This window comes from Ostrea edulis, chromosome 9, assembly GCF_947568905.1.
Source record: "Ostrea edulis chromosome 9, xbOstEdul1.1, whole genome shotgun sequence".
Lineage (NCBI taxonomy): Eukaryota > Metazoa > Mollusca > Bivalvia > Ostreida > Ostreidae > Ostrea > Ostrea edulis.
The window spans coordinates 64196748-64222650 of record NC_079172.1 but is presented as its reverse complement, the minus strand read 5'-3'; the positions used below and the strand labels follow the sequence as shown (position 1 = coordinate 64222650).

The window sequence follows — 25903 nt, the reverse complement described above, 5'->3', positions numbered from 1 at the left end:
AGACAGATGGGGGATTTGTGAGTACACTACTAGATCTAGGACGTTTCGGTGTTGGGCAGTAGTTGTCGTCAGCTCCTTCTTCCGATTTAGAATTTGTAGATTTTCTGTCCGAAGCGTAGTATTTGTGTCTACATGCATTGCACAATGTGTCATGTTCATGTTTGACAGAGACAAAAAAGTGTTTTTGTAGAAAGCGAATTTCAGGTTAAAGTTATTTTCCTTCTTTCTCGTGGCTTTGTTCTTTTGTTGCATAAAACACATGGAAAATACTTAGGTCCTGTTCCAGGCATTCTAAAATAAACGAATATTCAACTTTATCTATATTTTATGGTTTACGCGGTTTATAATATCGTTCAGCAGCTGTCTTTACATTACACGCATTTCTACACATCTTCGTAATAAAATGTTATAATGATTACTTATAATTAAGCTCAGCGTTTAACATTATATCGGATATACATACTGAAATGTACAGCTTAATTTACTGTACTGTGTACTAATCAGGGAAAGGAGTTGTCACGCGTAAAAAGGGGGGGGGGTTGAAGAATTTTTACCGGTGGGGTGGGGATTGCAATCCCCAAACAAATCTACCACTGCTTTTGAATTCATTAATCAAAACTAATTAACCAATTTCATACACAGAAAACAATATCATATTTTTCGTAATATACAGATTATTTTGCGTGGTAATCAAAACTGATTTCTTGCTTCTTAAATAACTTTATAGATTTCTGGTTACTCGTATATATTGGGGAAAAAAATACAGTTGTCAGGGGATTCGAACTACGGACCCTTCGCTTGTAGATCTAGTGCGTTTTTTTTTTTTTTGTTTTTTTTTTTTTTTTTTTATTGATCAACATACAATTTACACAGTCATCACAATGAATATCACAGTTTCAGATCTGGTTTAACATTTTACAATAAAACCATGTTAAAAGATAAACAGTAATATCCCATCTGTGCGTTAACCACTGCGCCACTGTGACTTACTTTATTGCATGTATAAGTTATATATAAGTCTTTATTAAGCTACAATTTATATATAATATGTCTGTAATATTCAACAAGATTTTTTTGTATCATAAACATTACGGTGTAGGTAAGTATTTTGATATTATCTACGAGCATACAACATTAATTTCATATTTATATTTATCTGCACGGCTTAGTTATAGATCTAAATAGGCTCGTCTTGTAACAAGAACTTCAATCGTCTGCGAAATCCTATAGGCCTATCTTTAGGTTCACTAACTCGTTTTAAATGTTATATTTGGGGGATGGTTATTAAACATGGGAAAAATACGATACTGTACTTTACTCAAGATATCAAAGTATAATTCGATGATCATAAAACTAGCCCATGTACTGAGCACGGCATGTTGACGCCCAGTCCCAGCCATTTGTTTACATGTCAGATGTATACATCGGCGATCTGTCAAAACAGTGGCGGATCTGGTATTTTTTTTAAAGAGAGTGAGTGTTTAAAGGCTTTAGAATTTTATTTCACACCCTTTCCGCAGCATTTCTTCTAAAGGTTGGTAAAAAAAAAGTTAAAATGGGGGCTAGTGATTCTTGACCAACACTCCAAATTGCTATTCCTAAAACCTAAGACGAAATCTAGGTACCGCAGTATACCGTATAGGCCTATCTAGAGCAAAAAGGGACTGAAATGTTGATCATATGTTTCTATATATAAAGCCAAGTCGTTAAATAATAAATTTAGGTAACAAACTGTAATCACTTACCTATTAACTCTGGAATTCTGGAGGAATTGTTGTTTTAAAAATTCGTGCCGCTGCATCCGGTCCGTTTACGGTTTTGATTTTATAAATTATAACAACAACTATTTAATTAATTTCGATATGAGCAAGATTACAACCACGAAAAGTTTTATACAGAAAAATATTGTGTATTCAGACAACTCATTGTCCAAATATCGTCATGGTTTACGTTATTGCTCGTAGTAAAATAAGCTCAATACAAATGCTATGTTGATCGAATTATCTCCCTATGATTGTAGAGCGCTTTCATGTTTACATTTATGTGACAGTTAAACATCAATGTATCGGCGAAATAAAAAGAACACAAGAAGATAATTGGTGTCTTTTAATTATTTTATTATCATATTCAACATTTGAGATAAGTTGGACCTAAAAGCAAAGACATACACTGTCCAAATATCAATGTTGAACTGATTATTGTCATCACATAATTCGACGATGATCATCCGAAATCTATATTTCATTCCTCGATCATAGATGTACATAAAACTTTTCAAAATAATTGGGATATAATTATGCTTTGAGATCCTATGTGAAAATCTATCATTTTATAATGTTTTATAAGGACACGTCTATTTTTTAAATGAGAAACTATCATCATTCGATAAATTATGTTTGTGAAAGACCTAAAACAAGAAATTTACGTATGGCCACTGTCATCGAACAAATTGAATCCAACATTCATTTGTGCAGTTTTCATTTCTTTACCCATGTCAGAATTTTTAATTTGTTCGTTGAATGTGGCCAAACTGAAATTTTGAATCAAAGTTCCAAAATTTGTCATTTTTAGAGAAAAATGTGCAAACGTCACGTGTTATGACATCTACGGCACAGTTATGACGTCACATAATTAACATTTTGATATGAATATATTTACTACGATGTATATTAACAATATTTAGTGCAATATTTATTTGTTAAGTTTCAGATAATTTTTCATAAAAATACAGGCCGATTTTGACCTTTCGTGGCTCTAGCTCTTTAGACTTTATATACTGTAAATTATACAAACTCTGTATGCACCCTTCCACAATGAGTGCACCAAGTTCAAAGGGCACGAGGGTATATTAGGAAGTATTAAGGTACTTGACATTCTTTTATTTATTCTTATTGATTGTTGAAAGAAACGAAATGGTTATTTACAATATTTTTGCATTTACAAGTTATTTGTCCTGTTCAGACACTCCAAAACCATGTTCACTTACCGTTAAAACAAATGACCGCCATCGCCCGTGCGAATATTTTTGTCCACAGTCTGTATTTTATATTTCAATGCTATGGATCCCATACTTTACTTTACTTGTGTCGAATCGATTTATTGCAAGAGCTTTAGAAATGTATAAGTATCGGATCATGCGATTGTTATGATTATGTGACTATAAAAAGGGGGTCCTCTCTGGTATATAAGATTTTCATAAATTCGTGAAATCAATGAATGTCTATGTAGTGACATGGATTTTGGAGACATAATAACAAATGAATTTGGGAAGTGTCATTTCAACTAAATCGTTCAGGTAGCTTTAAAATTGTTTCGCTTTTTAGGTCACCTGAATTCATTCAGGTGACCTATTGTTATCTGTTTTCGTCGTGCGTTAACATTTGAACATTTTCAGCTTCTTCTCTGAAACCCTTGAACCAATTTCAACCAATTTTGGCATATAGCATCTGTGGGTGGAGGGGAACAAAAATTGTGAAATTCGTGGTCCCTGCCCCCCTGGGGCCTGAGGGGTGGGGCAAAAACCATCAAAATGAGTGTAATTTTAAAAAATCTTCTTCTTTACTCCTGGACATCAAGAAGCCAAACTGTGGGCATAATTATAATGCGCGTTGAGCCCTCTACCAAAATTGTGAAATTCATGGCCCCTGGGGCAGGGGTTCTTGTGTTAGGATGGGGCTCTATTGGTCATATAGTGAAAATGTAGAAATGTAGAAATTCTTTGAAAATCTTCTTCTCTGGGTATTAAGTAGACAAACTAATAGCATGGTAATGATGAGCAAGGATGCCTCTTTATACCACCCGCAACAAGTTGTGTGTGGGGGGGGGGGGTATACTGGAATCAGGTTGTCCGTCCGTCCGTCCGTCCGTCCGTCCGTCTGTAGACGCAATGGTTTCCGGGCTCTAAAGCATTATCCTTTCCACCTACCGTCACCATATCATATATATGGACTACCCATGGGATGAAGATGTTCCCTATTGATTTTGGGGTCAAAAGGTCAAGCACACTGGACATCGAAGTAGCAATATGGTTTCCGGGCTCTAAAGCGTTACCCTTTCCACCTACAGTCACCATATCAAACATATGGACTACCCATGGGATGAAGATGTTCCCTATCGATTTTGGGGTCAAAAGGTCAAAGGTCAAGCGCACTGGACATTGAAGTAGCAATATGGTTTCCGGGCTCTAAAGCGTTATCCTTTCCACCTACAGTCACCATATCATATATATGGACTACCCATGAGATGAAGATGATCCCTATCGATTTTGAGGTCAAAAGGTCAAAGGTCACGCGCACTGGACATTGAAGTAGCAATATGGTTTCCGGGCTCTAAAGCGTTATCCTTTCCACCTACAGTCACCATATCATACATATGGACTACCCATGGGATGAAGATGTTCCCTATCGATTTTGGGGTCTAAAGGTCAATGGTCATGCGCACTGGACATCGAAGTAGCAACACTCAGAAAAGAGGTAGTTTATACCTATTACCAACACCCTTTGGGAGATTGGGGTAAGCGGGGAGTATTCTTAGTGAGCATTGCTCACAGTACCTCTTGTTAAAAATTGTGAAATTCATGGCCCCTGGATCAGGGGTTCTGGTGCTAGGGTGGGGCTCTATAAGTCATATAGTGAAAATGCATTATTTCTTTGAAAATCTTCTTCTCTGTCCTTGGGTATTAAGTAGACAAACCAATAGCATGGTTATGATGAGCAAGGATGCCTCTTTCAAAATTGTGAAATTCATGGCCCCTGGGTCAGGGGTTCTGGTATTAGGGTGGGGCCCTATTGATCATATAGTGAAAATGCATTTTATTTCTTTGAAAATCTTCTCCTCTGCTGCTGGGTATTAAGTAGACAAACTAATAGTATGATCAAGGATGCTTCTTTCAAAACTGAAATTTATGGCCCCTGGGTCAGGGGTTCTGGTGCAAAGGCGGGGCTGACCACATAGCTATTCAATGTTTCTTCCATCCAAAAGTAAAATTCTTATATTTAAACACAAACCTAATTCAAACATTGGAAGGTTGTTACATGATACTCAGGTGACCTATAAGCCCCCTGGGCCTCTTGTTATGATTTACATTACATGGTGAGGAAAAATATTTTGTGGGGAAAACTTGCTGTTGTAACAACACATAGTCTATGCTATACGTTTCAAGTTTGAAATATATAACATAAACTTTTATTTATGCTGTTTTCTGAATTTTACTCCTGCTTGCATTCAAATTCATGTTTATTTAAGTTTAAACGAAATATTTTTTTGGTTTTTTTTTTTTTGGTTTAAGATTCTTCCTATACTGTAATATCTGTTCCCTCGGTGGAATTTCCATATCCCAAGCGTGTACCAATGGAGGATGCGAATAGTTATACAGTGGCCCTTGAATAGCCCTTTCTTAAAATTTCTGCTCGTATTTTTTTTAATCTTTCAATTTCATTTCATAGAGAAATCAACTCATAGTAACAAACTTGATTAATCATTCTCTACATTATTAGAAAATGGAGGATATATCACGTCTCTACAAACAACTGATAACAAAAAGGACCACCATAATGGAGATGATGGGTCTAATGTATTACATGAAGCCTGCAAGAATGCGAAGCTAGAAATGTGTAAACATCTTATCCAAACATACCCTGATCTTCTACACAGTGTAGATAATACAGGATGGAACGCTGCCCTACACGCCGCTCGAGGTGGAAACGTTAAAATTTTACAATTACTGGCAGAACATAAAGTAGACGTCAAACATAAAAGTAACGACGGCTGGAATATTCTTCACACGGCATGTGTAAACTCTAACTTAGAAATGAGTCGTTACATCACCCAAGAATACCCTGATCTTCTACACAGTGCAGATAATGATGGATGGAACGCTGCTCTACACGCTGCTCGAGGGGGAAATACTGAAATTTTAAAACTACTGGCAGAAAATAAAGTAGACCTCAAACATAAAAATAACAATGGCTGGAACATTCTTCATGTGGCATGTTTAACGTCTAACCTAGAAATGAGTCGCCATGTCATCCGAACATACCCCGATCTTCTACACAGTGTAGAGAATAATGGATGGAATGCTGCCCTATACGCCGCTGGAGGAGGAAATGTTGAAATTTTACAACTGCTGGCAGATAATGCAGTAGACGTCACACATAAGAACAATGAAGGGTGGAACATTCTTCACGTTGCATGTGGAACCTCTAACTTGAAAATGAGCCGTTACATCACCCAACAATACTCTGATCTTCTACACAGTGTAGATAACACAGGATGGAACGCTGCCCTACACGCTGTTCGAGGAGGAAACTTTGAAGTTCTTCAATGTTTAGCAGATAATGAAATAGACGTCAGACATAAAGACAAAAACGGATGGAACATTCTTCACGTGGCATGTCGAACCTCTAACCTAGAAATGAGTCGCCACGTCATCAAAACGTACCCTGACCTTCTTCACAGTGTCAGTAATGATCATTGGAATGCTGCTCTACATGCTGCTTGTGGAGGAAACGTTAGAATTCTACAACTACTGGCAGGAAATGAAATAGATGTTAAACAAAAATGCATTAAAGGCTGGAACATTCTACACGTAGCATGTAGAACCTCTAACGTTGAAATGAGCCGTTATGTCATCCATACATACCCTGAGCTGCTACATAATGTATGTAATGTTGGATGGAATGCTGCTCTACACGCCGCGGAGGGAGGAAATGTTGAAATTTTAGAATTACTGGCAAAAAAGGAAGTAGTCGTCACACATAGGGACAAAAGTGGCTGGAACATTCTTCACGTGGCATGTGGAACCTCCAACTTGAAAATGAGCCGTTACATCACCCAACAATACCCTGATCTTCTACACAGTGTAGATAACACAGGATGGAACGCTGCCCTACACGCCGCTCGAGGTGGAAACGTTGAAATTCTACAATTACTGGCAGATAAGGAAGCAGATATCAATCATAAAGACAATAACGGCTGGAACATTCTTCACGTGGCATGTGAAACCTCTAACTTCGAAATGAGTCGTTATATCATCAAAACATACCGTTATCTTCTACACAGTGTAGATAACACAGGATGGAATGCTGCCCTACACGCTGCTGTTAGAGGAAATGTTGAAATGCTACAACATTTGGTAGACAATGGTGTAGACGTTAAACATAAAAACAATGAAGGCTGGAACATTATTCACGTGGCATGTGGAACCTCTAATGTAAAAATGAGTCGTTATATCATCAAAACATTCCCTGAGCTTCTCAACGGTGCCAGTAATGTTGGATGGAATGCTGCTCTACATGCCGCTCGTGGGGGAAACGTTGAAATTCTACAACTACTGGCAAATAATAAAGTAGACGTCAAACATAAAAACAATGAAGGCTGCAACATTCTTCATGTGGCATGCCGAACCTCTAACGTAGAAATGAGTCGTTATATCATCAAAACATACCCTGATCTTCTATACAGTGTAGATAATACAGGATGGAATGTTGCCCTATACGCCGCTGGAGGAGGAAATGTTGAAATTTTACAACTACTGCCAAATAATGAAGTAGACGTCACACATAAAAACAATGAAGGGTGGAACATTCTTCACGTTGCATGTGGAACCTCTAACTTGAAAATGAGCCGTTACATCATCCAACAATACCCTGATCTTCTACACAGTGTAGATAACACAGGATGGAACGCTGCCCTACACGCCGCTCGAGGTGGAAACGTTAAAATTTTACAATTACTGGCAGGTAATGAAATAAACGTCAGACAAGAAAGCAATTACGGCTGGAACATTCTCCATGTGGCATGTTTAAACTCAAACCTAGATATGTGTCGTTATATCATCCAAATATACCCTGATCTTCTACACAGTGTGGCTAATAGTGATCAGAATACTGCAGTTTTTGCCGCTCGAGGAGGAAATGTTAAGATTCTACAACTACTGGACGATCATGGTGTTAAAATATCAGCAGAAAATTAGCACAAGTTGTATTTTGTATTTACAATAAGAGTACATAAAGTAAGACCCATGTTTGTAGAAAGGTAATAATCATTTGATGATGAACGTCTCTTTTATAAAATGGCATAACGTTTGCTCAGTAGGTAAAAGCATTATGAAGTACACGTGATATAGCATTATACATCACATTATCACCAATTGACGTTTAGGATGAATTAACAGTTGTTATGTATAGTACTATTTGTACTGGGTCGACCTAGAGTGTTAAAAAATCTCATGTTTATTTTCTTTACATTAAAATTGACACCTGTGACCAAGATTGTACTAGAACCTCATGTTATTTTTAGTAGAAAGATTACGTAATGGTTGCATCATTTTCTTTCAAGATTGTACTAGAAAATTCTTTGCTCTTATAGATATACTAAAATTCGTATGATCAAAAGTTCTGGTTAGACACTTTTTGTGCATTTTGGATTATTATTCTGAGAACTATGATTTTGGAATTATTATTTTTATGTGTGAATATTCTGTTTGGATTTGGAATACCAAATTTGTCAGTGAATTTGACCTGTTGAAGGGTTACTGGCAAGTGCCATTGACTGAGAGAGCCAAAGAAATATCTGCATTTGTGACTCCCGATGGCATCTTTAAATACAAAGTGATGTCGTTTGGTATGAAAAATGCTCCAGCGACCTTTCAGCGGATTATTCATTCCCTTTTACATGACCTTCTAGGATGTAAAGCCTACATTGATGATGTTATCATCTGGAGTGACACATGGGAGGAACATCTCCAGATCGTGCATTCTTAGACATTCTGGCAAAAAGCGAACGTAACAGTGTACCTTGCAAAGAGTAAATGTTGTCATGTTTCTGTAGATTATTTATGTCATAAAATAGATCAAGGCTATGTTACAACTATTACGGCTAAAGTGGAGGCTATTTCAAAGTTGCCGATTCCTACAAACAAGAAAGAGTTAATAAGATTTTGGGCATGACAGGTTTTTACAGAAAATGTTGTCCAACAGTTCGTCTACTTACCAATTTATTGCAAACGAGGGCTAAATTTGTATGGACAAAGGACTGCGATGAATCATTTTGTAAAATTAAATCTGTTCTCATGAGTAATCCAATTCTTTCGGTTCCAGATTCTAAGCTATTTAAGCTTAATGTACATGCTAGCGATGTAGGAATCGGTGCTGCTTTGTTTCAAGAAAATTATGACAATGTATATGAATTTGTTTCATATTTTTCAAAGAAACTTACAAAATGTCCACAAAATTATTCAATCATTGAAAAGGGGTGCCTTGCTTTGTTATTAACTTTATAACATTTTGATGTTTATTTGAATGTTACGGTGTATCCAATTCTTGTTTTACGGATCACATCCCTCTCACTTAAAATGCATAAAATGTCAAACAGGAATCAAAGACTCCCAAGATGGGGTTTATTATTGCAAGAATATGATATTAATATCAAACATACCAAGGTCAAAGACAATGGTATAGCAATGGCATTATCAAGAGGTTCATGGGTATGTTTTGTTTTAAATTTGTTGTTGCTTTGGTTGATTTATGTATATACATTTAAATTTTAAATATTATTGTACAAAAACACTGATCAATCTCGTAATTCTCATAAGCAGTGTAAAATATAGAGTTGGGCAAACACGGACCCCAGGATATACCAGAGGAGGAATCGGTTATCTAGGAGGAGTACGCATAACCTGTGGACCTGTCACACCCGCCGTGAGCCCTATATCTCAATCAGGTACACGGATTTATCAGTAGTCAAAATCAGTGTGCCAAGGACCGCCTAAGAATCGATATGAACAAGTCAGATAGCAGTTGACCCAATGTTAAGTTGTAATGGCAAACTAGATTGTTAGAACGACCATAGAATTTGCAAAAACGAGACTATTGAAACCCCTGCACCATGAACATGCGCAGAACAAGCTCTTGCGTATCGAATCAGTTGAGATATATTGTTACAATAATCTAGTTATATATTTGCATAAACTGTTGTATCAACTGTTATGTTTTTATGTATTTGTGACGTCACTTGGAAAGCTTCGTGTGTGATCGGATGACGTGACAGGTGGAGTGTGTGATCGTCTGCAGGAGTAGTGTTGCGTCTGGAAAAGAAAATGGAAGTAATCTCGCTAAAATGAAAGCACTTCGTAATCCGCTGGTCCGTGGAAGTGCCTGGTTCGATCATCTAGCTGGAATTGCGCATCTGTGAGATCTGGAATTCGTATAATTAACGCGTGTGTGAGGATACCTGAACAGGTTCACCGACAAGCTGATCAATATAGACAAGTTGAGTAGAACTTTCTAAAGATCTCTGTTGTGTACTTACGTATTATTGTATGTTTATATATCTATGATTAATTTTGTAGAATTAAAATTTGTAAAAGTTCCAAATCGTTTTAACAGGTGTTAAACACAATATGCAGGTGATAATGAAATATTGCTACATAAATATGGGAAGTTAACGACGGAAAAGCTGAAATAATTCCGTTTAACATCATGTTGAGTTGTTTGTTTGCTGTTAATATTTATTTTCAATAAAATATCTAGGTATGAAGCAGACGTGGACGACTCTGGTGATGTATATTTCGAGTTCACGGGGATATATCGAATCGACAGATGAATGAATTTTATTATTGTTATATAAATAAAACGTCGTTGATATATATATATACAAAGCACTAAAATGACCAACGACACGAACAACGAGACAATCTCGTTGTTCGTGTCGTTGGTCATTTTAGTGCTTTGTATAATTTTTTGTATTTGACCTTGTATCCATGTTGTGGATCCGACACTCTGGGGTATCGGGTGTTGTTGGAACTTTAGTGCTTTTATATATATATATATATATATATATATATATATATATATATATATATAAACTGTAATAGTAATAATGATGTAATTCACTGGAATTGCCGTATCTGAAAAAATACAAATATGACCCAATAAAGCAATGGCAACTTATTTTGTTTTTATCAGCGTTTGGAATGAACGGAAACTATTGGTATACCCTTCCTCTTATCAAGCGGTTGTGTGATACTTGATTGACACCTGTTACCTAGATTGCTCTCGAGTTCGATATTTACTTCTTCAGTAGAAAGATGACGTAACACTAACATAACCGTATTTCCTGAATTTTCCAAGGGCTTAATTTCTATTGTAACTACACTGTTCTAGTTAGACATGCACATCCCTTTACAAAGAAGTAGGTACGGTTTTGACCGAATTCTGTCCGGTTTTTATGGAGAAAAATTATTTTGTGTTGCAAATATTTTCTTGTCAAATTTCTGAAAGATTAACTCATAGTGAATCTAAAAAGCATATGGAAATCAATTCATATATGCGCATGCGTAGTACATAATCAAATAAAATAAGGGCTTTGAGGCTATTTCTGGTGTTTTCATGGTTTTTGAATAGATAAACCAGTGAAGTTGAACACCTCTTCCCTCGTCGCCAGGAACAATTTTTATATGGATTAAAAATTTGTTAAATAACTTACAGTTCCTCTTAGTTTCATCAAGGTCCATAACTCTTTCAAATAATGATCAAAAAGCCCAAACTCAAGCTAGATCTGCAACCCATTGATCATGTAGAAATTTTCAAATCAATAGCTGTCGGAATAGACAAAAGTCTTTAAAACTGTCAATGCACGGATGAACACACGGACAAACAGGCTGATCACTACAGTGTTCCCTTCCAAAGACAGTGATATTATTAGCACCACACCAAAAAATCATCTTAAAGACTTTCTAGTACATATCTAGAGTCATTGTCAAAATTCATATCACAAACTTAATGTTTCTATTGTTGATTTGCAGGGTGATGATGGAGTATCTGACCACACTATTGACTGAAATTCCACCAGTTATACAGACAAATTCTGAACTATCAGAGACAGGGAAATATGCCTCTGCAGCACAATTCTCACGTGTACCACAAAACTGTTAATCCAGGAGTATACGTAGTATTCTTTCAGGTGCCAAACTAAATAAATAAGCTTTTTTTTTTTTGAAAAGTCACAACACATATTATAAACTTTTGCTTAATACACAAGAATTCTTTTAGCTTTTAGAGAGGTTTTCTTGTAAACTTTGTTATCTGTCATCTGTTTCACATCTTAAACTGCTTCCTAACAACTAGACCACGTTTTCTGATGACCCGTATCTTGAATGAAAGGGATTCGCATATTTTTTAAATTTAGTTAACGGTCAAGATGAGGTAACAGGGAAACAGTGACAAGTACTTTTTGAAGGAAGGGGGGGGGGGTAAGAGTTCTGATAGAAGGGGATTCAGGCCTCTTTTTTCTCAAATAAATCATCTTGTTTCTCTCTTCCAAGGTGAAATAATCAAGTTACAGTGGAAAGTTTCAAAAAATCTCCTCAACTCTTCCAGAAAAAGTAGAACAGTTCAAATCATGAGTCCAAGGTTTACAAGTTTAATATAGGAATATGTAGGGAATAATCTCCAAAACCGCAAGACTACGATAGATCAGATTGTTGAGCAGGTATCCCCATGTACTGTAGATTCTGACATGATGGTTCAATTCATGGACCATAGTTTCAGTGTGGGGCAATAACTGGGGGCTGTTAGTTCTACATATGAATGTAGAGGAATATATCATTAAGAATATTTCCTCATAAACCACATTTCTACAGTTTGTCAAACTGAATTGCAACCATCCTCATTTAATGTATAGAGTCAAGTTTGTTCACCCCATGGTTCTTGGGCCAGGGACCTAGAAGTTGTGTAGAATAGCCCGACTGATAGATCAACTCAAATGATTATTAATCATTTGAAGATAGCATTGATGCATGCGACAGTTGAATTAAAGATCTCTTCAAATAATTAATGATTTCGTTAATTCCGAATTATTGCATACAATAATTAAGTTGTTAAGACATTAATTATTCTGTTGAATTGTTGCAATAATTGAATTGTTACTCTCTTCAAATGAATTCCTGCTATCAACGATGAAATTGAATCAAGTTATAATTCAATTACTAAGAAGAGAGCAATAATTTGATAATACATGCATCAATCAATTCAAGCAATAATAATTATTGAGCACAATAATTGAATTATTATCCTCTTCAATTATATAAATGATGTCATTAATTCAAATGTTGTATGCAATAGTTATTTTAGTTAAAACACTTATTGTATCATATTGCAAGCAATAATTCCATCACATTGATGTGCACATTAATTCAATTGTTGAGAACAATATTATTGATTTGATGTGCATATTAATTCATTGGATGCAATAACTAAATTCATGTGTACATCAAATTAATTATTGCTGTCATTAGTTCAATTAATATGTGCATGAAATGTGAAGACAACGAACAGTGATCAATCTCATCAATTCAATTGATGAGGTCAATGATTAGACTGCATGTATGCACCATTTTAATGTATGAAAACAATAATAGATTTGATGCATCAATTGAATAATTGAATAAATGATATCTTCAAGTGATTAATGATATCCGATAAACTCCAGATAATATCAGGAGGCATGAACTATAACATTGTGTAAATAAGAAAGATAGCAGGATGTTGGTGATAAATGATTTAAAACATTGTGTAAATAAGAAAGATAGCAGGGTGTTGGTGATAAATGATATAAAACATTGTGTAAATAAGAAAAATAGCAGGGTGTTGGTGATAAATGATATAAAACATTATGTAAATAAGAAAGATAGCAGGGTGTTGGTGATAAATGATATAAAACATTATGTAAATAAGAAAGATAGCAGGGTGTTGGTGATAAATGATATAAAACATTATGTAAATAAGAAAGATAGCAGGGTGTTGATGATAAATGATATAAAACATTGTGTAAATAAGAAAGATAGCAGGATGTTGGTGATAAATGATATAAAACATTGTGTAAATAAGAAAGATAGTAGGGTGTTGGTGATAAATGATATAAAACATTGTGTAAATAAGAAAGATAGCAGGGTGTTGGTGATAAATGATGTAAAACATTGTGTAAATAAGAAAGATAGCAGGGTGTTGGTGATAAATGATATAAAACATTGTGTAAATAAGAAACATAGCAGGGTGTTGGTGATAAATGCTATAAAACATTGTGTAAATAAGAAAGATAGCAGTGTGTTGGTGATAAATGATGTAAAACATTGTGTAAATAAGAAAAATAGCAGGGTGTTGGTGATAAATGATATAAAACATTGTGTAAATAAGAAAGATAGCAGGGTGTTGGTGATAAATGAACCACTAGAGTGATTTACATGTAATGACGCATAAAATCAATTATTAAATGCAGTAGCGGATTTAGAGGGAGTCCCCCCAATTGGTTAAATCTTTTTTAGCAAAATTTGTCTTGTTTACAATCTTAGGCTTTTCAAACCACTCCATCCACGTTTTTGGATCCACCTCAGAAAGGTTATTTTTTTTTTGTTAAAGATCAGAACCACAATGATGATTTATTCAAATGCTGAAATGAATATACACTGTACTTATAATTTTCTTGTGGTTTCAGACAATTTTTCTGTGTCCAGGATGGAGAATTTTATGTTACAAGGATTCCTGTTCTTTAAGGAGTTTGTCTGATATAATATGAGAAAACCTTTCTTTTGATAGATCGGAGAGATTATGGTTGAACTTGACTGCGTGAAGATCAAAGTATAGTGCGAGGAGACGATTGGATGTATAGTTCTTCCCAAATTCCAGGACCCACACCAAATTCAGTCTGCTGGACTTCCAACTAATTCTGGATAATGCCCTGACCATTCCAGTGCACCGAATTCCAAATTCACTGATGAACAGTGTGGTCCAGATAAATGACTGGTTAGTCCCACAAGCAGGAGACATTTAATTTATAACTTTTCATTTGAACTCTAGAGCAGCTTTTGTTTTCAATGATTTCAATCTACCTTGCTCTTTGCTGAATTGTTAATTTTTGTAGATTTTTTGCTCACCTGAGCAGAAAACTTAAGTGAGCTATTCTGATCACCTGTTGTCTCTGACCGTCCGTCTGTCTCTCCGTAAATTTTTCATTTTCTTCTCCAGAACCACATGGCAATTTCAATTAAACTTGGTACAAATCATCAATAGATGAAGGGGATTGAAGTTTGCTAAAATAAAGAGTCATACCCCTTCCAAACGGGAAATAATCATGAAAAATGAAAAACATAAGGTGGGATCATTTTAATATCTCCTTCTCAAGAACAACAGGGCCAGGAAAGTTCAAATTTACATGACATCTTTCTAACATAGTGCTGATTCACGTTTGTTAAAATCATGGCCCCTGAGGTTAGGGTGGGGTCACAATAGGGAATCACATTTTTACATAAAAATATATTTGGGAAAATCTTTAAAAATCTTCTCAAAAACCACAAGGCCAGGAAAGCTCAAATTCACATGAAAGCTTCCTGCGATATCGATAGTACACATTTAATTTTGTCAAAATCATGGCCCCGTGGGGTAGGGTGGGGCCACAATGGGATAAAAGTTTTACATGGAAATATATAGGCAAAATCTTTAAAAAGTCTTCTCAAGAATCACTGGTGCAGAAAAGTTTAAATTTACATGAAATCTTCCTGACATAATGCATATTCAAGTTTGTTAAAATCATTGTCCAGGGGGTAAGAGTAAGGCTATGATAGGGGATAAAGGTTTTTACATACAAATATATGTGAAAAATCTTCTCAAGAACATCGGGCCAGGAAACTTCAAATTTACATGAAAGCTTCCTGAGATAGTGCAAATTAAAGTTTGTAAAAATCATGGCTTCCAAGTGTAGGGTGGGGCCACAATATAGGATCAAAGTTTTACGTACAAGTAAATAGGGAAAATCTTTAAAAATCTTCTTTTCAAGAACAACAGAGCCAGAAAAGTGGAAATCTAAACAATACCTTCCTGATATAGAGTAGATCCCAAGTTTGTACAAATTCATAGTCCCTGGAGTAGAGTAGGGCTACAATAGGGGATCAAAGTGTTACATGCTGACATATAGAAAAACTCTTTAAAAATATCTCTTGAACTTTTTAGCAAGGGTTTTTATGCTTTGTACATAGATTCTTTGTGGGAATACCTTATTTTTTTTATGAAGTTTGACCTTGTGACCTTGGAGTTGAACCTACTTTTCAAATCTCTGACTTATTCATTATATCCTGAACTATCTGAGGATCCTTCATAGTTTGTATATAAATTACTTATGGCAAGACCTTCCATTTCATACTATGACCTTTGAACTTGTGACCTTAGAATTTGACTTGCTTTTAAAAAAATGTAACCTGTTAAATATCTTCAGAAGTATTCAAGGTAGGGCTTTCCTATTTTGTATATTGATTCTTTTTGACAAAACATACAAATGTATATTATTTTGTGACCTTGACCCATTTTCTTGAATATCTTACCTAATCAATATCTCTTGACCTATTTAAGTTAAAACATCGATATTTTATGTATATATTCTTTATGGCAAGAACTTGTTATAATTTGATGTTTCACCTTGTGACCTTGACCTGGAAGTTTGACCTACTTGTAATAAAATTATGACCTATTCAGTATCCCCTGACCTATTTAAGAGGGAGCTGACCTATTTAAGAGAGAGCTTTCATATTTTGTATGTAGTTTTATGATTTTTTATGACAAGATATACCACGATCTAGGACCTTGTGACCTTGGTCTTATCCAGAACAGCAAGGTCTTGTTAGTCATATTGGTGTTGAGGCATCTTTGAATTCATTTTCAAGTATGTTGGGTTCCTTTGGGTCACAATTTTTCATAGGAATAAAGATTAATAAATTATCTTTTAAAATTCACGAAAATGAATTTGTAAAATCCTTTAAAGGTAAATCATAGTTTTACCATCAATAAGTGCAGCATTCAGTACAGAATTATCAACAGAGACAAAATCAAGTATGTACTTTGTAGAGGTAATTGATTGAAATAATTCAGTTAGATAAGATTTCTATTTGTCTGTGTTGATTTTGTAGGACTGTGGAGATTTAGATACATGTTGTGACATCAGTAATGGTAAACAGAAGATTGTGACCTTGGATCCGGACGTTTGGGGGTCACTATCTGTTACTGTACTATACAGCTAAGTACGGACTGTAAGATCAGATATACTACATATCTAAGTAAGTACTCAGTCATATTGTAAGATCAGATGTACTACATATCTAAGTACTCAGTCATAATGTAAGATCAGATGTACTACATATCTAAGTACTCAGTCATAATGTAAGATCAGATGTACTACATATCTAAGTAAGTACTCAGTCATAATGTAAGATCAGATGTACTACATATCTAAGTACGTACTCAGTCATAATGTAAGATCAGATGTACTACATATCTAAGTAAGTACTCAGTCATAGATCAGATGTTCTACATAGCTAAGTAAGTACTCAGTCATAATGTAAGATCAGATGTACTACATATCTAAGTAAGTACTCAGTCATAATGTAAGATCAGATGTACTACATAGCTAAGTAAGTACTCAGTCATAATGTAAGATCAGATGTACTACATATCTAAGTAAGTACTCAGTCATAATGTAAGATCAGATGTACTGCATAGCTAAGTAAGTACTCAGTCATAATGTAAGATCAGATGTACTACATATCTAAGTAAGTACTCAGTCATAATGTAAGATCAGATGTACTACATATTTAAGTACTCAGTCATAATATAAGATCAGATGTACTATATATCTATGTACTCAGTCATAATGTAAGATCAGATGTACTACATATCTAAGTACTCAGTCATAATGTAAGATCAGATGTACTACATATCTAAGTAAGTACTCAGTCATAATGTAAGATCAGATGTACTACATATTTAAGTACTCAGTCATAATGTAAGATCAGATGTACTACATATCTAAGTACTCAGTCATAATGTAAGATCAGATGTACTACATATCTAAGTAAGTACTCGGTCATAATGTAAGACTGTATTCTAGTAAATGTTTATCTATGATATATACATTGAAAAATAGTACAGATATAATTAACAAACAGAATAATCTTTATCTACATAATACAGATATTAAAAAAATATAATTAAACAAACAATCTAACAAAGTTCTCTAAGATACAAATCTAAGTACTCAGTCATAATGTAAGCCTGTACTCCAAGTACTGTTTATCTATAAAATATACATCAAACATAATACAGATATAAAAAGATATAATTAACACTCAATCTAACAGAGTTCTCTAAGATACAAATCTACTGTCAATACACATGTTAATTACACATCACAAACACTTCTGTAATTGACACACATCTGTAATTAACACTGTCTTTAAAACTGTAATTAACACTGGTTTATATCTGTAATTAACATGGTTTCTAGATGTGTAATTTTCACTGTGTTGATAGATGTAATTAACATGGTTTTTAAATGTGTAATTAACACAGTGTTGAGATGTGTAATTAACACTGTGTTGAGATGTGTAATTAACACTGTGTTTATAGATATTGGATTTTCTTCACTTTAGCAGTGACACACTCAGCCACAAAGAGGTTGTCTCTGATGTCCACACATAAACCTAATGGACCGCGTAAATCACAGTGAATGTAACGGAGGAACTGTCCGTCCTGATCTAGGATGTGGATACGGTGATTGTCCCAGTCTGCTGTCAGGATGTGACTCTGGCTGTCTGTAGTGATGCCGCGTGGATCAAATGATTGCTCGGTATTAGAGGGATGACCAGTGTATCTAAATCGGAGTTTTCCTGACTGATTAACCACCACTACTGCATCAACATCCCAGTCAACCACACAGATATCCAGGTTCCTGTTTTCACTGATGTAACAAGCAGATGAATAGAGAGAACGACCCTGATCATCAAACTGAATGCTTTGTTTCTCTGTGGAGCCGGAGTAACGCACGACTTTGGATTGTTTTCCATCATCACTGTCCATGGTAACCAGGAGATCATCAGAGGCGGTACGGCAGACACCGCGAGGTATCCACCCCTGTAGTGTGATCACGGTCTGTATCTTTTTATTCTTGACCAGGTTTATAGTGTTATCATAATCGTCAGTATAAACAAGATCCCCGTCCCGTGTCACTGTTATTTCCCGCGGTTCGTCCCCTGACTTGGTTTGTATTGATGTCAGTAGTTTACCCCGGAGGTTGAGGAGCTTCATGGTTTCGTTACCCCCGTGTGTCCATACTTGTTCTTCACTGACACAGCTAACACCGTATAGTCCGCTATACCCAGTGTCTATAGTGGCGGTGACGCGCGGTTCATCAAGCAGTGGTTTGACTGGAGGAGACGACACAGCTTCTGCTGACTTCATTGTGTAGCCTTGTTCTTCTGTGTTAATGGATAATGGCGACAGAGAACCAAACATTTCACGGAGCTGTTCTGTGTTTATTTTCTGAGCTGACAAACTTGGTAATGTAACTTGGACTTTTGGTGGTAATTTCCTGAACTCGGCATTCCTAGATTTGTAGGTAGAGATTAGGGAGACGTCATTGGATTCCAATATTGCCTTCAGATTTAAAATGATTTGTTTGAGTTCAGTAATACTGTGTGAGATTTCATCTGTGTTTTTATTTAAGGCAGCCAGATGTTTAGTTTTCATCTCCGCAATGTCGGATTTCCGTTGGTTGACAATGGCGGTAATCTCCCGGTGTAAGACTTCTCCATGTTGGTCGGCAGCTGTGGTCAGTTTCCCGTACTTCGTTTCTATCTGGGCTTTCTCAGTTTGGACATTGGAGACAATTTCTTCATATCGGGGGTGAATTCTGGTCTCGAGTTCTTCCAAATCTTTTCGTAAATCCTGTGTTTTAGCGCTGAGTTTTTTCATAACTTCTGATAACTTGTGACCTTCATGTTGACCAGAGGCGACGCAGGTAGAACAGACGGGAAGGTCGCATTTCTCACAGTAAAGTTCACATTGTTTGTCGGGGTGGCTTGGACATTTTGGGTAGTTAGGAGTAGAACTTTTCTCTATGAACGGTATGACGCGGTGTTTTCTAGACGAATCCAAGAGATGTTTTCCTACACAGTTAGTACAGAGATTTATATTACAACGTTCACAGTGACTCTGTAGGGGGGCAGTTTCACAGGCGTCGCACAGTAGGACGTCCTGGGCACTGCGCCGGGGGTGCAGCATGTCTGGTGTCTGGGTCACATGAGTAGTTCACTGTCATTAAAGAAATGAATATTATATTTTAGTGTCAGTTTTCAATTGCAGGACATGAACTAAACATTGGATATAAATCGTTTAGAAATAAACATTGGATATAAATCGTTTAGAAATAAACATTGGATATAAATCGTTTAGATGGGAACTTCAATATACATGTAACAGGTTAAATTAATTTACAGCTAGAATTATACCAAGATAGATTATCATGATAGATAAATGTAACAGATATATTACATGTTTAACGATCACGGCATTTCAAATCCCCCGCACCCACCCCTGAATTATAGCATTTTAATAGAATATTACAAATATACCCTTTACGACATCCCCATCCCCGAAATTTCTAAAATTCAAGGATTTATAATGACCGGTGTCTCATTAATGAATTTGATCATTCAAAATAATGATTTGGTGGCACTGCGATGCGTATACATATTTAAATATGATAGTAATATGTTTGTCTCACCTGTAAATCCAACATGGCCTCCCTGTTCTTTCGACCATCAGTGTAGTCCCGTGCTTTAAATACCTGTACGTGACGAGATCGACCCTGTGTACACTACCTAAGTACGTGTTATCGACTGCTTCAATAGATTTAAAGTCCACATTGACCCACATTTCATATACATATAACATTGGTGCACACAATTTGTTTTATTAATGCTTTAAAACATTTATGTTTTATACACTGTTGCAAAATGGGGGGAGGGGGGGGGGGGGGGTATTTTAAAACATCATGACTAATCGGTAAGTGCGCGTCATATTTTCCAATGCTGATTAACAGATCTTTCACTTCATGCTGGAATCCAAGGATTTCTGCTCGGTGCAATCATACGCAATATCACAGGAGATCCCCCGGGACATCACCTCCCCGACCCCATGATAACTTCAGTGTTGAGTATTGTGAAGCTAAAATGTGCAGAGCATGTGATAGGTGCAGACCCCCCCCCCCCCCCCACCCCCCCAATCAGATTGAAATGCCATTTTGACAGCGAATAAAAATCAGACCATGTAAAATAATTACATTTTGAAAGTTTGGAGTAAGTTAAGGGTACCTGTAAAGTGCGAAACAAAACGAAATCTACCGAAACGAAACGAAATCTACCGAAACGAAACAGATTGTACAACCGAACTCTTTTAATTATAATTATTTAAAATGGTATCTTAGGCCCCTGTGAAAGTTACCACATATAAATAAAATTCGCCTCCCCTGTGATGTAGGCTTTGGGCTTGACTTATACAATTTTTTTTTAAATTGGAAGGGAGGGGGGGGGGAGTAATCACAAAGTACATATCCGATTAAATACCATGTGCAATTAGTTTCAGATCCATAAATTTCAGAACAGAGGGTTACAGTCTCACAGGTCAGAGGTCTGGGGAAACACACTTAACGAGGGGTGGGTTCGCCGGCGCTGGATCCGCGATTGGGCATAAATACCTGTTTCAGTGTTTTTTGCTCTAAAGACAAATCTACATGTATACATGTGGATATTGTGTATTTGTATGTAGTATATCAAACGATGGATTCTGAGTATGTCCTCCCGTTCTCTTTGTAATTCATGCTTCCCTTGTTCATAAGCCTTTTGATTTTACAAAATGCAGACCTCTTCCTGATATTGCATAAAACAAACTTTCTCGGACACCAGCTTCTTCAAACAATATATCTATACCCAAACTCAGTTTAGGCGGATCCAACGCCGGCGACCCCACCCCTCGTTTAGTGTGTTTCTTAAGACCTCTGAGACTGTAACTCTCCGTTCTGAAATTTATTGATCCGAAACTAATTTCACATGGTATTTAATCAACTTCGGATATGTAATTTGTGCTTACTCACCCACCCACTCCCCCTTTTCCAACTTTTAAAACTTTGTATCAGTCAAGCCCAAAGCGTATATCAGGGGAGCCGAATTTTATTTATATGTGGTAACTTTCACAGGGGCCTAAGATAACATTTTTAGCTCACCTGAACCGAAGGTTCAAGAGAGCTATTCTGATCACATTTTGTCCGGCGTCCGTCTGTCCGTAAATTTTTCACATTTTCGACTTCTTCTCCAGAACCACTGGGCCAATTTCAACCTAACTTGGCCAAAAGCATCCTTGGGTGAAGGGCTTTCAAGTTTGTTCAAATGAAGGGCCATGTCCCTTTCAAAGGGGAGATAATCACAAAAATGCAAAAATAGGGTGGGGTCATTTAAAAATCTTCTTCTCAAGAACCACTGGGCCAGAAGAGCTGAAATTTACCTGAAAGCTTCCTGACATATTGCAGATTCAAGTTTGTTCAAATCATGGGCGCCTGGGGTTGGATGGGGCCACAATAGGGGATCAAAGTTTTACATACAAATATATAGGAATTTAAAAAAAAAAAATCTTCTTCTCAAGAACCACTGAGCCAGAAAAGCTGATATTTACATGAAAGCTTTCTGATATAGTGCAAATTCTAAATTGTTCAAATCCTGGCCCCCGGGGGTCGGATGGGGCCACAATAGGGGATCAAAGTTTTACATACAAATATATAGGAAAAATCTTTAAAAATCTTCTTCTCAAGAACCACTGGGCCAGAAAAGCTGAGATTTATATGACAGCTTCCTGATATAGTACAGATTCTAAAGTGTTAAAATCCTGGCCCCCGGGGGTCGGATGGGGCCACAATAGGGGATCAAAGTTTTACATACAAATATATAGGAAAAATCTTTAAAAATCTTCTCAAGAACCACTAAGCCAGAAAAGCTGATATTTACATGAAAGCTTTCTGACATAGTGCAGATTCAAGTTTGTTCAAATCATGGCCCCTGGGGGTTGGATGGGGCTACAAGGGGGATCAAAGTTTTGCATACAAATATATAGGGACATTCTTTAAGAATCTTCTTCTCAAGAACCACTGAGCCAGAAAAGCTGATATTCACATGAACAGCTTCCTAACATAGAGCAGAGTTAAGTTTGTTCAAATCATGGCCCCCTGTTGTAGGGTGGGGCCACAATAGGGGATCAAAGTTTTACATACAAATATATAGGAGTTTTTAAAAAAAAAAAAATCTTCTTCTCAAGAACCACTGAGCCAGAAAAGCTGATATTTACATGAAAGCTTTCTGATATAGTGCAGATTCAAGTTTGTTCAAATCATGGCCCCTAGGGGTAGGATGGGACCACAAGGGGGGATCAAAGTTTTACATACAAATATATAGGAAAAATCTTCAAATATCTTCTTCTCGTGAACCATTGGGCCAAAGAAGTTCACATTTACATGAAAGCTTTCTGACATAGTGTAGATTCAAGTTTGCAAAAACTATGGCCTCCAGGGGTAGGTTGGGGCCATAATAAGGACTACGGTTTTACATGCAAATATATATAAAAAGTCTTCTGATATGGACCAAGGTGACTCAGGTGAGCGATGTGGCCCATGGGCCTCTTGTTAATTATTATGATTTAAAAGGTTCGATTATACATGTACAGTCTGTTTCGTTTCGGTAGGTTTCGTTTCGGTGGGTTTCGTTTCGTTTCGGTAGATTTCATTTCGTTTCGGTAGATTTCGTTTCGATTTCTTTTCGCTCTTTACAGGTACCCGTAAGTTAAAGTGTTAAAGCGCAGGTTAAAAAAAAAGTAATAGTAATAATAATAAAAACACCAGCTGTTAAGGTAAAGGTTGTATACAATTTCTAATAGAATTCGTGTTTCGTCATTGCTATCCATATGATGTGTAGGTGACGCTATTTTAATCTGTGTACATATGGAATATACGATACAGTACGATGATGACTTTTTAAAACACAACAGCTGAAATGAGAGGAGGTATTCACCTTCTAGAGGGCATCAAAGGAGTCCAAGGCCATCTAACACACTGTCCCTTTCAAATTTCCTGCATCTGCCAACCCAAATGTAGAACTATTTGTTTATAGAAGGACAATTTAACCCCCCACCCCCCCACCCCCCCAAAGTAAATGGCCACAATATCTGGATGTTACTTTTAACAATTTAAATGGAATGTTGTAGAACCACATGTCTGACATAGTTTGAACAAAGATAAAACGATACCCGTATCAGATTTCTGACCCTCTGCTAAATCTACCAAATCAAATCTATCAGATTCGGGAGCGGATCCAAGTTTGATTTCCGTGTTTTCTAACTTGATTGTGGCCTTGTGATGCAATCATTGTCAATGTGGTTATAATGTTGATTAGCGAAATCCAATCAATTAATCCTTCTTCAAGTTGTAACATTTTTACTATTGTAATTACAGGTCTTTGTCTGAAGGCAGGTGTACGTTGAGCTAACTGTACATCTTATGTATCGGTTCTTGTTTAGCGTTATGGGCTTTACGACAGTCACGTGATATTAGATTGAAACTCTGATTTGTGACAGTCACATGGTACATGTATTTGGTTGAAAATTCTGATTTGTATGTTCTGAAGTCCATTAATATAGGGAGCGTTAAATTCAACTCAAAAATTGAAGATATCTTTAATCATCAAATTATCTATACTAAACTCTAAATTAATTTTCGTGAGCAATTGAGTTGATGCGCGTATTAATTTAATTAATTCACGCATCAAATCAATCAGGCCTCTCAACAATTGAATTGATGCACACATTAACTCCAATTATTGCGATAAATGAATTTGATATCGTCAAATGATTAAAGATATATTTAATTATTTGACTTTACGTTCATTTTGCGCTCCATATTAATAATGTTCATAAATTGAATTCGTATAAATGTTAAGTTGATCTGATTTTTTTTAATTTTTATTTTTTCTTTATTCAGGAATCCGAATCTTACTTGCGGATGTATGACCATAGAAAAGATTGAAGAATGACACCTGAAAAATATTTCCTCTACACAACACGTGGGACAGTGTGGGAATCTTCGATGAAGTCCTGTCATATATTTTTTTCTTTTTGAAAATAAATGAATTTTTATTGCATCAACATAAACTTGTCTTTTAGTTATCAATACGAGTTAAATGCAGAGTAGTATAGTTTATGCCACAGAATATAGACTCTGGGTCTCTGGGTGTGGTGTTACGTGATCTAGAGAGAGGAGCCCCCCCCCCCCCCCCCCCCCCGGTGGGGGGGGGGGGATTTTTATTTGAAGAAAAGAAATTAAAAATTGATAATAAGTTTTGACTTCAAACTGGGGTGATCTCTCTATTTTTGTTTTTCTTACTGACGTTGATCAATAAAATATAAAATACAATATATTTTATAAAAGCATAATGTTTGTGGCTTGCTTGATCCAATGATAATTATTACATTTACGGGCACCTGTGAATTAGATGGCTCTCGAGACAGTTAATGGTATCTGTTATTCCTATATGAGAACAGGGGTATCAAAGAAATGAATAACGACGTCTTATAAATTTTGTTGAACCTAATCCTATTGCAATTGGTCTACGGCCGTCGTCGGGTGTTAACAATTGGATACATTTTAAGTTCTTGATAACTATCATCCAATTCTTTTTATATTCGGTATGAAGCTTCTTTGAGACAAGGTGGTATAAATTGTAATTTTCAGGATTCCTTGGGCCGTAAGGGTGGGAAAAACACTGCCAAAAATTTACCAATATTCAAAAATCTTCACTACAACCGCATATGGCGTCGGTGGCTTAGTGGTTAGGCTGTCAGACTCAACCAAAAGGTCGTGGGTTGAAGTCCTGGCCGCGGCAGGGCCGACGTTGTGTCCTTGGGAAAGGCACGAATTTCCTCAGTCCACCCAAGTGTAAAATGGGTACCTGGCTATAGACAGTGCAGGGCCGTAAATTACATGGAGGCGG

At 36.2% G+C, this 25903-nt stretch overlaps 2 protein-coding genes and 1 long non-coding RNA gene across 4 annotated transcripts in view; 2 read left to right on the top strand and 1 right to left on the bottom strand.

Moving 5' to 3' along the window:
* The window catches only part of LOC125659753 (putative ankyrin repeat protein RF_0381), a 73468-nt gene extending 63101 nt beyond the window's left edge, over nt 1–10367 (top strand). Inside the window, exon 9 of one of the 2 annotated variants that reach the window (XM_048891524.2) lies at nt 5496–10367. In XM_048891524.2, coding sequence (XP_048747481.2) covers nt 5496–7972 — 2477 coding nt within the window. In that variant the 3' untranslated portion in view covers nt 7973–10367. The remainder of the gene's footprint in view (nt 1–5495) is intronic. The other variant, XM_056149884.1, reaches the window with a different exon arrangement.
* A 517-nt stretch (nt 10368–10884) lies between these two features.
* On the top strand, nt 10885–25107 carry LOC130050283 (uncharacterized). Its single transcript, XR_008798719.1, has 5 exons — nt 10885–11961; nt 14592–14798; nt 16952–17098; nt 18470–18966; nt 24895–25107. It is a non-coding gene; the product is annotated as an uncharacterized LOC130050283 (long non-coding RNA).
* Nucleotides 17923–20865, bottom strand: LOC125659762 (E3 ubiquitin-protein ligase TRIM71-like). Its single transcript, XM_048891536.2, has 2 exons — nt 20602–20865; nt 17923–20129 (listed from the first exon to the last, which is right to left on the bottom strand). The coding sequence occupies exon 2, from the start codon at nt 20097–20099 to the stop codon at nt 18441–18443; it is 1659 nt and encodes a 552-aa protein (XP_048747493.1). The 5' UTR covers nt 20100–20129; nt 20602–20865; the 3' UTR covers nt 17923–18440.
* Nucleotides 25108–25903: the final 796 nt, after the last annotated feature.

Coding starts and splice junctions, on each gene's coding strand:
- LOC125659762 (XM_048891536.2), bottom strand. CDS start 20,099: ATGCTGCACCCCCGGCGCAGTGCCCAGGACGTCCTACTGTGCGACGCC.